At 55.2% G+C, this 12,571-nt stretch overlaps 1 protein-coding gene across 27 annotated transcripts in view; it reads left to right on the forward strand.

Annotated features, from left to right (window-relative positions):
• The window catches only part of NRXN2 (neurexin 2), a 109,509-nt gene that overhangs the window by 39,572 nt on the left and 57,366 nt on the right, over window positions 1-12,571 (forward strand). For 13 of the 27 annotated variants that reach the window (XM_082343971.1, XM_082343978.1, XM_082343975.1 and 10 more), the window contains 3 exons: window positions 2,205-2,249; window positions 9,763-9,924; window positions 10,611-11,049. In XM_082343971.1, coding sequence (XP_082200097.1) covers window positions 2,205-2,249; window positions 9,763-9,924; window positions 10,611-11,049 — 646 coding nt within the window. The remainder of the gene's footprint in view (window positions 1-2,204; window positions 2,250-9,762; window positions 9,925-10,610; window positions 11,050-12,571) is intronic. The other 14 variants (XM_082343995.1, XM_082343996.1, XM_082343980.1 and 11 more) reach the window with 2 other exon arrangements.

Genomic DNA, 12,571 nt, shown 5'->3' on the forward strand with positions numbered 1-12,571 from the left:
CCTATCTTGTTTGACTAGTGCAGTGATACCAGAGCACTTGTACCTTTTTTGGTGCCACGGGTTTAGCTGCCCTGAAGCTAATGGTTCCTTGTCCTGAGTAGTTGGCCTCTTCATTTCCCAGCGGTCCTACTGGCTGATAGGACCAGTCCTTGTACCACGTGTTATCCCCTGTTCCAGTCTCTGCACCTGCAGTTAGACGCTTGTCTTCCTGCTATGTAAACTGTTTCTGCATCACTAATAATTAATATTGGTTATTTAGCACTTCTTCTAGCTGCTTAGTATTGAATTCTGTTATTTTTAATGATACAAGGCCTTTATTAATTGTCTTACTGAATTAGTCCTGTGCCCACTGGTTATAATAACTCTCTAACTAATGGATCTGTCTCTAGAAGACCTCTCCTTCTCACAATCACACTCTCGGGCGCACAGTTTAGTATTTGATGGACATCAAGCAGTAGTGTCCCAACATCTCTGATACACTAAGTGAAGCTGCCTCAGCCCCTTCGCCATCTCCTCCTCCTCAAAGGGTAATTTTGAAGGTGGTTCTTTGACCATGAGGAGAGGAAATGAATATAAAGCCACATGGGGGCGGGGCCTCTAGAGGCTCGGGTAGAAGAAGCTGGCTTATAGTTTACAGAGGAGTAAGGGATTTTAGAGAGAGGTGGGCCTCTCTGTTCCTTTTTATGGTGTGGTCTGTGGGGGGAGTGAATTTTTGCTGCTGGCTGTGGGGAGCGGAGGCGCAGGGGTCTGGGGGTGTGTGTGGAAGGAGGCTGGGCTGCTGGGAAAGCCTGACCAATTCCAGGGACTTACAGGAGCGGTGGTGGTGAGGGGGTGCTTCATTCTGGGGGGAACAGCTGCCCAGAGGAGCATAAGAGAATAGGCGTGGGATGATTGAAGAACTGGGGGAAATCTGGGCTCTGAAAGGTCAGTTTACGAAGGAAGGAGGAGGCAGTTCTCAGTGGGAGCAGGGAGGGGAGGGAAGAGGTTTTGGGATGATTAGCTCTAATGTGAGCGTGAGCTTTCTGCCAGCCCATGGAGGGCAAGTGTCCTTTTCCCTGTTCTGGTGGTGACTTGCTCTCTCTTCCTTTCTCAAGGAACAGAAACGGGAAGAAAAAAACCCCAACCCTACCCCACCCCCCCCACCCCCACCAAAAACAGAGCTGCCCCTCCCCCCACCATGACTCCCTGGATCTATTTGCTATCCTCCATCCCCAGGAAAAGCAGACACCCATATCCCCTCCTATGCTCCCTGGGAACCCCTTCTCTTTGCCTCCAAATGAAATTGCCTCTCATTTGAGCCAGTCCTGGGATTCTCTGGGGGCCTTGGCCACTCTTCTCCCAGTCTGACAGCCAGCTGGCCCATCACCAACCAGTTAACCCATTAACTCGACATGGTCACTGGTCAGCCAGTTGGCCAGTACCAACTTGCTCTTTAGCCAGTTCTCTGGAAAGCCATCTGGTTGACCAGTTAGCCAACAAACCCATCCGTCCATTCCCTGAGTCAATAGCCCATCCCTTTCTCACACCCCTGTTCCCCTCCCTCCCTTCCCCTCAACTCCCTAACATTTCAGCCCATAGGACTTACTAATACTGCATAATTGGGTCTGCTTCTTAACCGCCTGCCTTCCCTCTCTCACCTTCTGTTGGAAAACCCCGTTGCCAACTCTGTGTGTGTGACTAACACGCTTATAACCTGGGGGACCAAGGGATGGGCAGGGACAGGTGGGGCAAGGTATGAGTGAAAAACCGAACTAACCTTTCTGTCTCATCTGCGGAATGTCGCCATCTTTAAGTCTTTGCTTTCCTGGTCCAGTTCTTTTGTTGTTTTCTTCTCTACTAACCAAGGTCTTTAACTGTTCCCCTTCTCTGCAGCCGGCCCTTCCCGGAGGGGATGGTGGAGGGGAGAGGAATCCAGAGGAGGGGTTGGGGGGGGATTGGGAGAAGGGATTTAATTTTTGTGTGTGTTTTATTTCTCCCTCCCATTATAATTTAATTTTCTTTAAACAAAATACTTCAGCTGAACTTAAGGTGGGAGGGTCTGAACAGACAACCAAACATATATGGATATATATTTTTCCTCCTTCCTTGAGTTTCACAGTTGGTCATTTTCTTTTTCTTTTCTTTTCGTTCTGTTCTTTCGTTGTTGTCTTTGTTGTTTTCTTTGACCCCACCCCCCACCCCCTTCCCCCATATCTCCGGTGAAGCACGCAGGCATTGGACACGCTATGGTAAACAAACTGCATTATCTGGTAGATATCACTCTAATTGTCTTACCGTTTGGTTTGCCGTGGGTTTTTTTAACTGTTCGATTCTCCCTCTTTCGTTTCCTTTCCCCGTTTGGTTTTGGTTGTTTTGCTCTTCCAGTTGTTTTCTGCGTCCTGGACAATCTTTAGATTTTGCTTCTCTCTTTTAGTTTTCCTCTTTCCCTTTTCTTTCTTTCCTTTTTTTTTTTTTTGGTTCAAACTCAAATCCAAAAGACAAACGGAAATTGAGGAATTTGGTCTGTCCCTGCCCTAACCCCCCACTTCTGAATTCAGATTCCTGGTCAGAGAGACCTGGGGCAGGCCCCATGTTCATCGGCTCTGGTTAGACCAGCCCCGATGCCAGGCTGCTTATTTTATTGCTTTATTTTGTTCCTTTTCTCCCCTGCCCTGCCCCTTGTTTCTTTTCTTTGATTTACTTTCTTTCTTGGTCTCCTGAAAATCCATGGAAAACACCATCCCATGACATGCTACGCTCTGCTCACTGTCAGCTCCCGGACAGGCCCCTTGAGTTGGGGGAGGGGGCTGGGGGTGAGGCCTCCAGTGGCAGCCAGCTCCGCAGGCTGCAGCGAGGGAGGTGGCCTTGGGGGATGCAGGGCCATCTGGGGCCGGTCCAGAGCTCCTTCAAATCACCATTCATACCAGTTTAGGAGCTGCCCCATGCTGGCTGCCAGGGAAGAAGCGGCATCCCCTCCCTCACTTCTCAGTCTTGAGGGGTCCTGGTTCCGTCTCCCCCGACACCCTGCATGGCATGAATGGTCTTTTCCCCCCTCCAGGGACAGTGTCCCATTCCCCCACCACTCTGCTGCTCTGACTAACACTGTGTCTCACACTGTCTTCCTTCCTTCCCTTCCATCTCCTGTCCCCTGTCTGCCCCCTGCCTGTCCCGCATGGCCTCTGACTGGGGTTGGTTCCCTTCCCTGTTGAGGGGGTGAGAGGAGGAGGCCCAGCTGGGGTGAAGTCGGGGTACTTGTCGCCAAGCTCCTCTGTTTGGGTTGGGCTCAGTCCCGGTGAGTGTTGGTGTGGGTGTCTGTGTAGACGCAGCTGGTGTGTGTTGGTGTGTGGGTGCGACTGTGTGTAAATGTTGGTGTGACATTTAGGGGGTGTTAGTGGGAGACTGTACTGTGTGTTTGTGATTCTCTGCTGGTGATTCTACAAGTGTAAACGCCGGTGTGAGCTGGGGGCTGCGTGACTGTGTGCTTCTGAGCTGCTGAGGGCTCTTAGGAGGTGGGCTGTGGAGACAGGGAGGGCAGGAACAGGGAAGAAGCTGAGGCTGGCCCTTTGCTCCTCGCCTCACCTTGGAGCGTATGCCTGCAGGCCCTGCTGTGCGCCATCCCCCGGGATTCCCTCCTGCCTGCCCTGTCCTGGCTCTGCGGCAGCAGGCGGTTAGTCATCGCCTATTAATAATGCAGAGTGACTGAACACCAGGCTGGGGACCCTGCAGATGGACGTGTCTGCTCCCACGGGGCCCACGCTGCTTGGGGCAGCTGCCTGGCCTTCCCAGCCTCCCAGGTGTGCGTAGCTGCCTGGCTGGAGAGGAGGGAAGCATGAGAGCCGAGGCTCCCTGTCTGAGTGGCTCCCCCACCTCCCCAGGAGGATGTACCTCTGAGGCCACATCTGGCCTGTCCTGATACTCTTGCAGGTCTGTGTTTCCCTGCACCCACAGACCTGTGGTGGTCCCATCCTTTGCCCTGTCCTGAGCTAGTGCCTGTGGCCACGGCCAGCCTAGCCCTCCCCGGTCCAAGACGTCATTTGGCCACTCTGTCGTCCCAGTGTTTAGGTGGAGCCATGTGGTGGTCCCAGCACGGCCCCTCCACAGGCCTTGTTCTCCAGCTGCTGCTGCTAGGAGTTCGGTGGTGCCACGCCTCAGGCCAGGCCACTGAGTACCTGTTAGGAGCTGGGCATTTGGAACTCTTTCTTTACAGAGCTTCACTAGACAGCCGAACTGTGACTTTGGGGACAGAAGGGAGGCAAGATAAAGCCAGCCCCTGGGGATACCATCTGAGAATCAGGGCCCTACAGACCTCCCCTTCCTTCTAGTCTCAATTCAGTTAAAAACTGTGTGAACTGGGACTAAAGCTGTTTCCTCAGCTACCAAACGAGCTGCTGATACACCTGCATTGCCTATGTCATGGGGTCAGTGTGAAGATCAAGAAGGGGAATGGAAGTGAAAGCGTCTGTACTCTGTAAAGGGAATTATAATTTTATTAAGCTTTATGAGATGTTAACTGATTATATCTCCGTGTTTCCAGGGCAGGGATGTTTTGTAAAGAAGCAATTCCCTTCTCATAGCAAACCCTGGAGAATACAGCATATCTGGCCCCATTGGAGATCCTATTACCGTCCTTTCTTGGGAATCAGTCCCAAAATAACTACATGAAACCCCAGAATGCCCCAGGAATCGGGCCTGGGGAGGATGGAATGACTTGGTTAAGTTGGTCAAGAAGCAAACAGCCCTGTCTGGTTTCAGCCCTTGCCAGGAAAGTCCCTGTGAATTTCTAAGTCTCCAAAGTCCACGCTTTCTAGCGTGAGCGTCACTGCTTGACGACCAGAGCTGGTGCCCGTGGGTGGCCTGAGTCGCCTCATAAAGCCTCAGATGCCTGTCCCAGGGATCAGCTCTTTCAGCCAAGAATGGAGTCAGACAACCGGGCACCCGAAGAGACAGGGTTCAGCCTGCTCTGATTCCCGGGCGTTCCTCAGCCGGGCTCTGGTTGGTTTTGTATTTATTTTTACTAACTTCTTTATATGGACTCTTTTTGTTATTTGAGTATTCCTTCTTGGGGGAGAGGGTGGATCCGGATCAAAAAGGCCAACCAGTGGAGAGGTTTGGGTCAGGTGTGGTCAGGCTGAAAGAAGTGTTCTCTGCTCGTGACACTGGAGGCTTTGCTTCTTCTAAATAGCTCTCACCTTGTGAATATCATTTAAACTCGACGAATGCCTAGATTGCAGGCAGCAGGCAGAGATTATTCCCAGTTAACAGATGGGGAAACTGAGGCCCAAGAAGGCCTGGGGTCACATAGCGAGTAGTGGAAGAGTTCAGTGCTTTCACTTTATTGATCTCATTTGATCCTCATAGTAAGCCTGGGAGAAGCAGGAGTGATGGAAGTTGTTAAACCCCTTTTACAGACGAGAGTCAGAGATGTAAAATGAGATTGTTCTGGAAGGTGGTAAAGGCCATAGGAGAACTCAGGATTTGTGACCTGAAGTTTCTGTTCCCAAACTTTATTAAATCCAGTCGTCAGGATTCACCGTGGGGCTATCACTGCTGGTTAGGTCATCTTCCTGGTGTGTCTTTCCAACCTGTTTCTCTCTCAGCTTCTCCCCACCCCAAGCAGATGGCTAAAGTCAAACATGGAACAGGGCTGCACACGCTCCCTCGGCCATCCTCCCGTCCTCATGCCCTACTCCCACGTCCGCAGTCCTAAGGGCAGGCCAGGACCTTCTTCCTAAACTAGTTGTCCTTACCCGTCTTTGGCTCAGGAGCTTTTTGAGAATTTGGTGGCAGCAGTGGACTCTCACAGGAAAAAGAAGCCCACTGAAGCAGTTTGCATACAATGCCAAGGGGTGTCATGACTCCCCAAAGCCCATCTAGCCTGCCTACAGGTTAACAACACCTGCCCTCAGTCTTATTCTCCCCCAAATAATCCCCCTCCCAGGAAGGTCAGCGACCCTGTGATCATAGCAGGGAGCTGGGAAAGGCTCTGGATGATGTCAGAGGGGTATTTTCCTCTTCCCCAGCCTCTCCTCCGGGGGTGCGGTGGGCATGGAATGCCCGAGTGGAGATATTTGTGGCCAAGACCTGGTTTCACATCCTAGCAGCCTGCCTAGGGGGGAGATGAGCAGAGCAGAGCAGAGCAGAAGAGAGGTGGGGCCAGTAGGGAGGGTTGAGAGCCCAGGTCATAGGCTGCCCCTTGCAGCCACCTCCAGCCACCCTCCCCGTCTCTGGGGAACAGCGGAGGTTGGGCGCTGGGCTCCTGAGTCTTCTGTGCTCCTTCCCCTCATCCCTGGCTGGGCGTGGCTCTTCCAGGGCAGAGCTGTGGCTCATTCCTCTTGTCCTACTCAGCCCCACTCAGGGCCCAGTCTGTCTGTGTTGCATGGATTGGTGTGGGTTGGGTGCAGAGTATCTGCTGTGTCTTGGGGTGCTAGCCGTGGTCCTGATGACAAAAAGGATTCTGCTTGGAAATGAGCCTGTCAGGACTCCCTCCCACTGCCTTCAGTAAGACGTGATGTGTGAGCAGGCGTGTCTGGGCTCAGTGATCCGTGATCAGTGGTGAATGGGTGGTGGGAATGAGTGTCTGGGTCACCATCTGGGGAAGGAGGTCTGAGTCTAATGTCCCATCCCTTTCTTTCACAACCTGTACATGTCTCTGTTCCAGTGGTGGCTCCTCTCCCTTCCTCCGTTGAAAGGAAGCTTCTCCTTCCTGCACCCCTACAGCTCTTTCGCCTCCATCTCGGTTCTTCCCAATGCCCCCCGGTCCCGCACGCCTTCCCACCTGTGGCTGCCTTTCTCTCGCCTGTCCTGCTGGGCCAGGCCCCCCACCCTGGCCCTCTAACCTGCACGCGTCCTAGCTGTGATGGCTGTTCTGTGTCGCATGCCCCCCCTCTGCCCTCTTCCCCTGCTGGCCCCACCCCTTCCAGAAGCTGCGCGGGGGGATTGGGGGGCAGGGGCATCATGAACCCCTGGGGTGGAGGGGGACCGGGGGAATTATTCCCCTGTTTCCTGCTTTTACTAACGAACCTGCCATTTTTGTGTCTGGACTTTGATTTGTCTGAGGGAACAGTCGGGTTTTACTAATCTCAGTCATCTCCCTCCTTGCCTTCCCCAGAGACCTTCCTCCATTCCCCCGACCCTTGGCTTCCTTTCTACCCGGTGCCCGTCTCCCCCTTTCTCTCTCTTCTTCCCTCACCCCCAGGCTGACCACCCCCCTTCCTCTGTGCACCTCGTGTTACCCTGCCTCCTGCTACCCTCTCCCCACCCCCTGGGCCAGGGTGGCTCTAAAATAGGGACAGATACAAAAGGGATTAAGGCAGCCCTTTCCCAATAGGGGGCACCACGTGGTGGTGATTTGCGTAAAGCCATGGCGGGCAAGGTCAGATTTGTGCCCAGTCTGGAGGGGAGTTGAGGAGGGCCCCCCCCCAAGTCAGGTCCTTTTAACTCTGAGGGCGAAGGCAGGTGAGCTGGCTGAATCGACTGGCGGAAGAGGGCCCATAGGGTGAGGAAGATGCCAGTAGCTGGCGCCCTGGCTTCTGGGGCTGGGGAAGGAAGACAGCTGACCGGCTCAGGCTGCTGGTAGGCTGACGTATATGTAGAGCAAGGAAGAGCCTCTTCCGGGGGAGCTTTGGGGCCGGGAGGGCCCTCCCCATGCACAGGAGCAGGGTCGTCCCATCAGAGCAGTCTCGGAGGACTGAGATTCTGTCCACCAAAGGCCCCCGAGGCGCCGGGTTCATAGATGGGACACAGGCAAGTGAGAGCCAAGTGTGGCCCTGGGTCACAAGGTGACTTGACATTCATTTTAATGACGGAGACGTGTCCCCTGGACTGTGGTGGGATTAGTAGGGTTACAGGCACACATCAGGCCAGGGGCCCGGCCTTCAGGAGCTGACTCTCTAGTTGGGGTGACCAGACACAGGCTCAGGAACTAATAGTGGCCCAATTCCTGGTCTCTCAGTGCAGCCCCGGGAGTGGAGGTGGAGGGCAGGATGGAGGCCCCTTCCCCCTGCCTCCCTGTCTTACCCCTATCTCTGTGTCCCAGCCCCCTTCTGCCCTTTCTCCAGCCCCCTTCTGCCTGTTCTAATCTTGTCTGCATGTTTTTGTGACTAATACTTTGACCCTTCCCTTTTCCACCCAGATCTCCACTTCCTAGCCTCGGGTGGGGTGGAGGGAAGAAGAAATAAACAATAATGACCAGCCCTCCCCTCGAAACAAGACCCAAAAGCTTCAAAGTGCCCGCTTCCACAAAGACACCCCCTTACCTCTGTCCTTGAACCTAGTCCCCCCAGCACAAGATTTGATGGTTCCCAGGAGGGGGCCCCTTCGGCCCCACCCCTCTCACTGTGAGGCTCCAGCCCAGCACGAGGGGGACTCGAGGGGCCTGTGAGGGACGTTCCCCTTGGCCCCGTTCTGCCCATGTCCCTTAGGTGTTCCTAACACGCACTCTGCGGCCCTGCAACAGTGGAACCCTGGCGACCAGTCACTGGAAGATGGCTGGTGGCACGTGGGTATGGACTGATGTGGGGAGGACATCACGGGCTGTGATTGGAAGGCCCCAATCTCCAGACTTCGCCCAAAAAGGGGGTGCTGAGGCATGTTTGGAGTGTGGGAGTGGGGTGAGCTGTGGCCTGCAGAAGCACAGTGTTCGGTTCACCGCGAGCCAGCTTCCTGATCACCCCTGCAGGAGCCTGACCGTCCTAATCCACAGCCTTCAGAGAGTGGGGGCTTATGGTCCCCCGGCCTCGGCTCTTCGCCACAACCTGGCTGGGTGTGGAATGCTCCTACGGCTAGGCTTTTCAGGGGTTCGGTGGACATTTGCCTGGGGAGCAGGGAATCATGGAGTTCGCTGTACTTGTCACTGCCCCCCAAGGTCACTTCAGCCTTCTCCAGGCCACTGCTGAGCCCCTTTCACCTCCTCAGAGCACCAGGTATGCCCCCATCCCTACCCATCTTGCTTTCTTACCTGACTTTTCAGCCCAGGGTCAAGGTGACATGAGGTTAGCCTGTCCCCCTCTGTTCCTTACCCTGGCCCCGTTGATGGTGGTGGTGAATGAATCAGGCCGACTGATGAATAGGCCAGTGGCTGCCCTCTCCTTGGGGGACAAGGGAGTGACTCAGAGAGTAAAGAGACAGACTCAGCAAGGGGGCTAGGACCAGTTAGGGGGGTGCTGGTGGGAATCAGCCCTCAAGGGCGCTATGTGTCCCCCAGGAAGTTCCAAGTCTCCCCAGGAATATCGGGGCTCCTGTTCCTCATGCCCTTGCGGTTGTCCACCTCCCTCCTGGCTAAGATTGAAAGGACTCCTGCACGCCCTGCAGGGAAAGCTGCAGGGCAGTCCAAGCCACCAGGACCCCAGGAGAACGGATGTTCTCTGCCTTGTTTATGAAAGATGCTCTGAGATCACATGGGGGTCCAGAGACCCCTTCAAGAGGAGAGAATCGGGGGTGCCGTTTGCATCCTGCCCTAATGGGGCCCTTCCTGAAGCTGCCGCTCCGTCCGGAGCCACTTCTTTGTGCTACTCACAGTGAGCACTTCGAGTGCCCTTCAGGCCTCTGCCTGCCGAGCTGGGCCTTAGCCCACCCTGAAACCATCAAATCTTGTGCTGCCTCCTTCCCCCACTTCCCTCCCCCCACCCCCACTGTTCCTCCTCCAAGACAAGCAGACATAAAAATGGGGGGGGTCCCCCTCCCCTGCTGCCCCCCGGCCCCTCCCTTGCCCAGCCCGAGGCTCTTCCCAGGGAGTTGATGCCAGTTGTCTCCTTGTCTCTCCCCCTCCCTCCCTGGGCTGGGCAGGTGACCATCTCAGTGGACGGGATCCTGACCACCACAGGCTACACGCAGGAGGATTACACCATGCTGGGCTCTGACGACTTCTTCTACATTGGGGGCAGCCCCAACACGGCGGACCTGCCGGGCTCGCCCGTCAGCAACAACTTCATGGGCTGCCTCAAGGATGTGAGTAGGGCCAGGAGGGGGCCGGGGGCAGCCCGGGAACCCTGTCTGCAGTGTGATTCGGTCTGACCGGCCAGCTGCCAGGGGCCTCTTCCTTCTGGTCAGTGGTGGGAGATCTCCTCTCTTCAAAACCTAAGGCCCATTGACTCCGGCTTCTCCTCTCTTGTTTCCTTGAGCCCCAAAGACCCCATCCTCTCAGAGGACCCTCGAGGCAGCTGTGTACAGAGGCGAGAGTGGTGGACGTGAACACTAAAGACCTGTGTTTAAGGCCCACTCACTAGCTCCATGACCTCGGCCGGGTCCCTTGACCTGTCTGACTCTTAGTTTCCTCGTCTGTAAAACGAGTGGTCAGTACCGACTTCTCAAGGCGGCTGTGAGGAGCAGATGAGAGCGTAAATGTCAACCAGACGTCAGTGGCGACTGTCTTGCAGTTATTATGAACTGCAATTCAGCAGCCCCGAGGGCCGCCGTGCTCGTGCTGGGCAGGGAGACAGGACAGAGAAATAAGTGGGGCAAGGGAGGTGCTGTTCACAGCCTCTGCTCGTGCAGTTCTAGAACAACGGTCTGGGGTGTGGAGTGGGGCCCTGGGGCTGGGTGGCAGGGGCCCGTGCCGCCAGGCAGGAGTGGCCAGGCCCTAAACTGCTTCCTCTTCTTCATCCTGGACCGCCCACCCCCGCCCCTCCCTGCAGGTGGTCTATAAGAATAATGACTTCAAGCTGGAGCTATCCCGCCTGGCAAAGGAAGGAGACCCCAAGATGAAGCTGCAGGGGGACCTGTCGTTCCGCTGTGAGGATGTGGCTGCCCTGGACCCTGTGACCTTCGAGAGCCCTGAGGCCTTTGTGGCGCTGCCCCGCTGGAGCGCCAAGCGCACCGGCTCGATCTCGCTAGACTTCCGCACCACCGAGCCCAACGGGCTGCTGCTCTTCAGCCAGGGCCGGCGGGCCGGGGCCGGGGCCGGCAGCCACAGCGCTGCCCAGCGGGCTGACTACTTTGCCATGGAGCTATTGGACGGCTACCTCTACCTTCTGCTGGACATGGGGTCTGGGGGCATCAAGCTGCGGGCGTCCAGCCGCAAGGTCAACGACGGCGAGTGGTGCCATGTGGACTTCCAGAGGGACGGGCGCAAAGGTCAGAGGCCTCTGGACCTTCCCCTTTCCCCTGACCGCCCCTCTCCACCCACCCGGGCTGTTCTCCTCCCACCCTCCCCTGGCCCTCCCGGCCCCTCTGTTGTCCCTGTTGCGTGGTGCCTTGGTGGAAAGAACGGAGTCAGTCGGACCCGGGCACACACCTCATGCTCCCACTTCCTGCATGTGTGACTCTAGGCCGTCACTCAACCCCCTGCAGCCTCAGTTTCCTTCTTTATAAAAGGATCGTTAAACTGGGTCCTCAGGAGGGAAAATCAAGAGAACACCTGGAAAAGCATTAGTGCAGTGCCGAACGCAGTGGTTATCCCGTTCTCTCTCTCTTTTTAAAACATTTATTTATTTATTTATTTATTTTTATTTATTTATTTTTGGCTGCGTCGGGTCTTAGTTGCTGTGTGCGTGCTTCTCTCTAGTTGTGGCGCGCAGGCTCCAAGGTGCATGGGCTCTGTAGTTGTGGTGCGTGGGCTTAGTTGCCCTGCGGCATGTGGGATCTTAGTTCCCTGAGCGGGGATCGAACTCGCGTCCCCTGCACTGGAAGGCAGATTCTTAACCACTGGACCACCAGGGAAGTCCCTATCTTGTTCTCTTAAAAAAACTTCCCAACCTTGCCTCCCTTCTATCTAGATTCATTCAACCTTCTTTATAAACTCACTCAAATATTCAGCGAGCATCTACTGTGCGCCAGGCGCTGTCCAGGGTGCTGGGATGGGGCAGTGGTGAGCTGGAGTCTTGGCTGTCCCGGAGCTCGTGCTCCAGTGGGGAGACACAGACAGTAAACACCACGCTCCGCCTGGTGAGGTTCTTACACAATAAAGTAGCGGGCGGAGGGCACTGGGGCCGGGCAGGTGCTGTTCTTGAATCTTCTGCTGCTTCTTGCCACCCCTCCTCCACTCTTCCTTTTCAGTCTTCCTTTCCCATCCTCTTCCTGTTTTCTGCCTAATTCTCTTCTTTACTCTTCTCCATCTTGTTGGACATAAGAGAAAGAATTGATATAAATGAGAACTGACACATTATCCAATTTAAGCTCTTATCAACGTCAACTAAATTTTCATGCTCCCCCAGCTGTCGCTGCACGGGGCCTTCATGTCTGGGTGGAGTGAGCGTCCCCGCGCACACAGGGAGGAAGGGGCTGCCGTGGCTCCTGGAGGTGTTGGCCTCTCATGGGCTTGCTTGTTTCTTCCTCTCCCTTCCTCAGGGAAATGTTGCCTTCCCCAGGCTTTGCGGTAAATGGCTTCGTCCCCTGGTTTTGTGTCATGATGGTACCCGGGAGTCTTCACAGAGCACTCGTTGCCTCCCAGGGTTTCTACACAGGGGATCTGTAACTCTCTAGGTTGGAAATCTGCTCAGGCCTTGCATAGAACCCCAGGGCCTTCCGCTCTTCTCTGTCTTCAGGAAGTGGTCTCCTTAGCCTCGCTCGATCTCCAGAGCCCACACACCAGGCCTGGCTAGTCCTTGGGTCACTTCGACCATTTCTAATGGCCCACATTTGTTCGTGTACACCAGCA

The sequence above is a fragment of the Balaenoptera borealis genome (assembly GCF_965194805.1).
Source record: "Balaenoptera borealis genome assembly, chromosome: 11".
Lineage (NCBI taxonomy): Eukaryota > Metazoa > Chordata > Mammalia > Artiodactyla > Balaenopteridae > Balaenoptera > Balaenoptera borealis.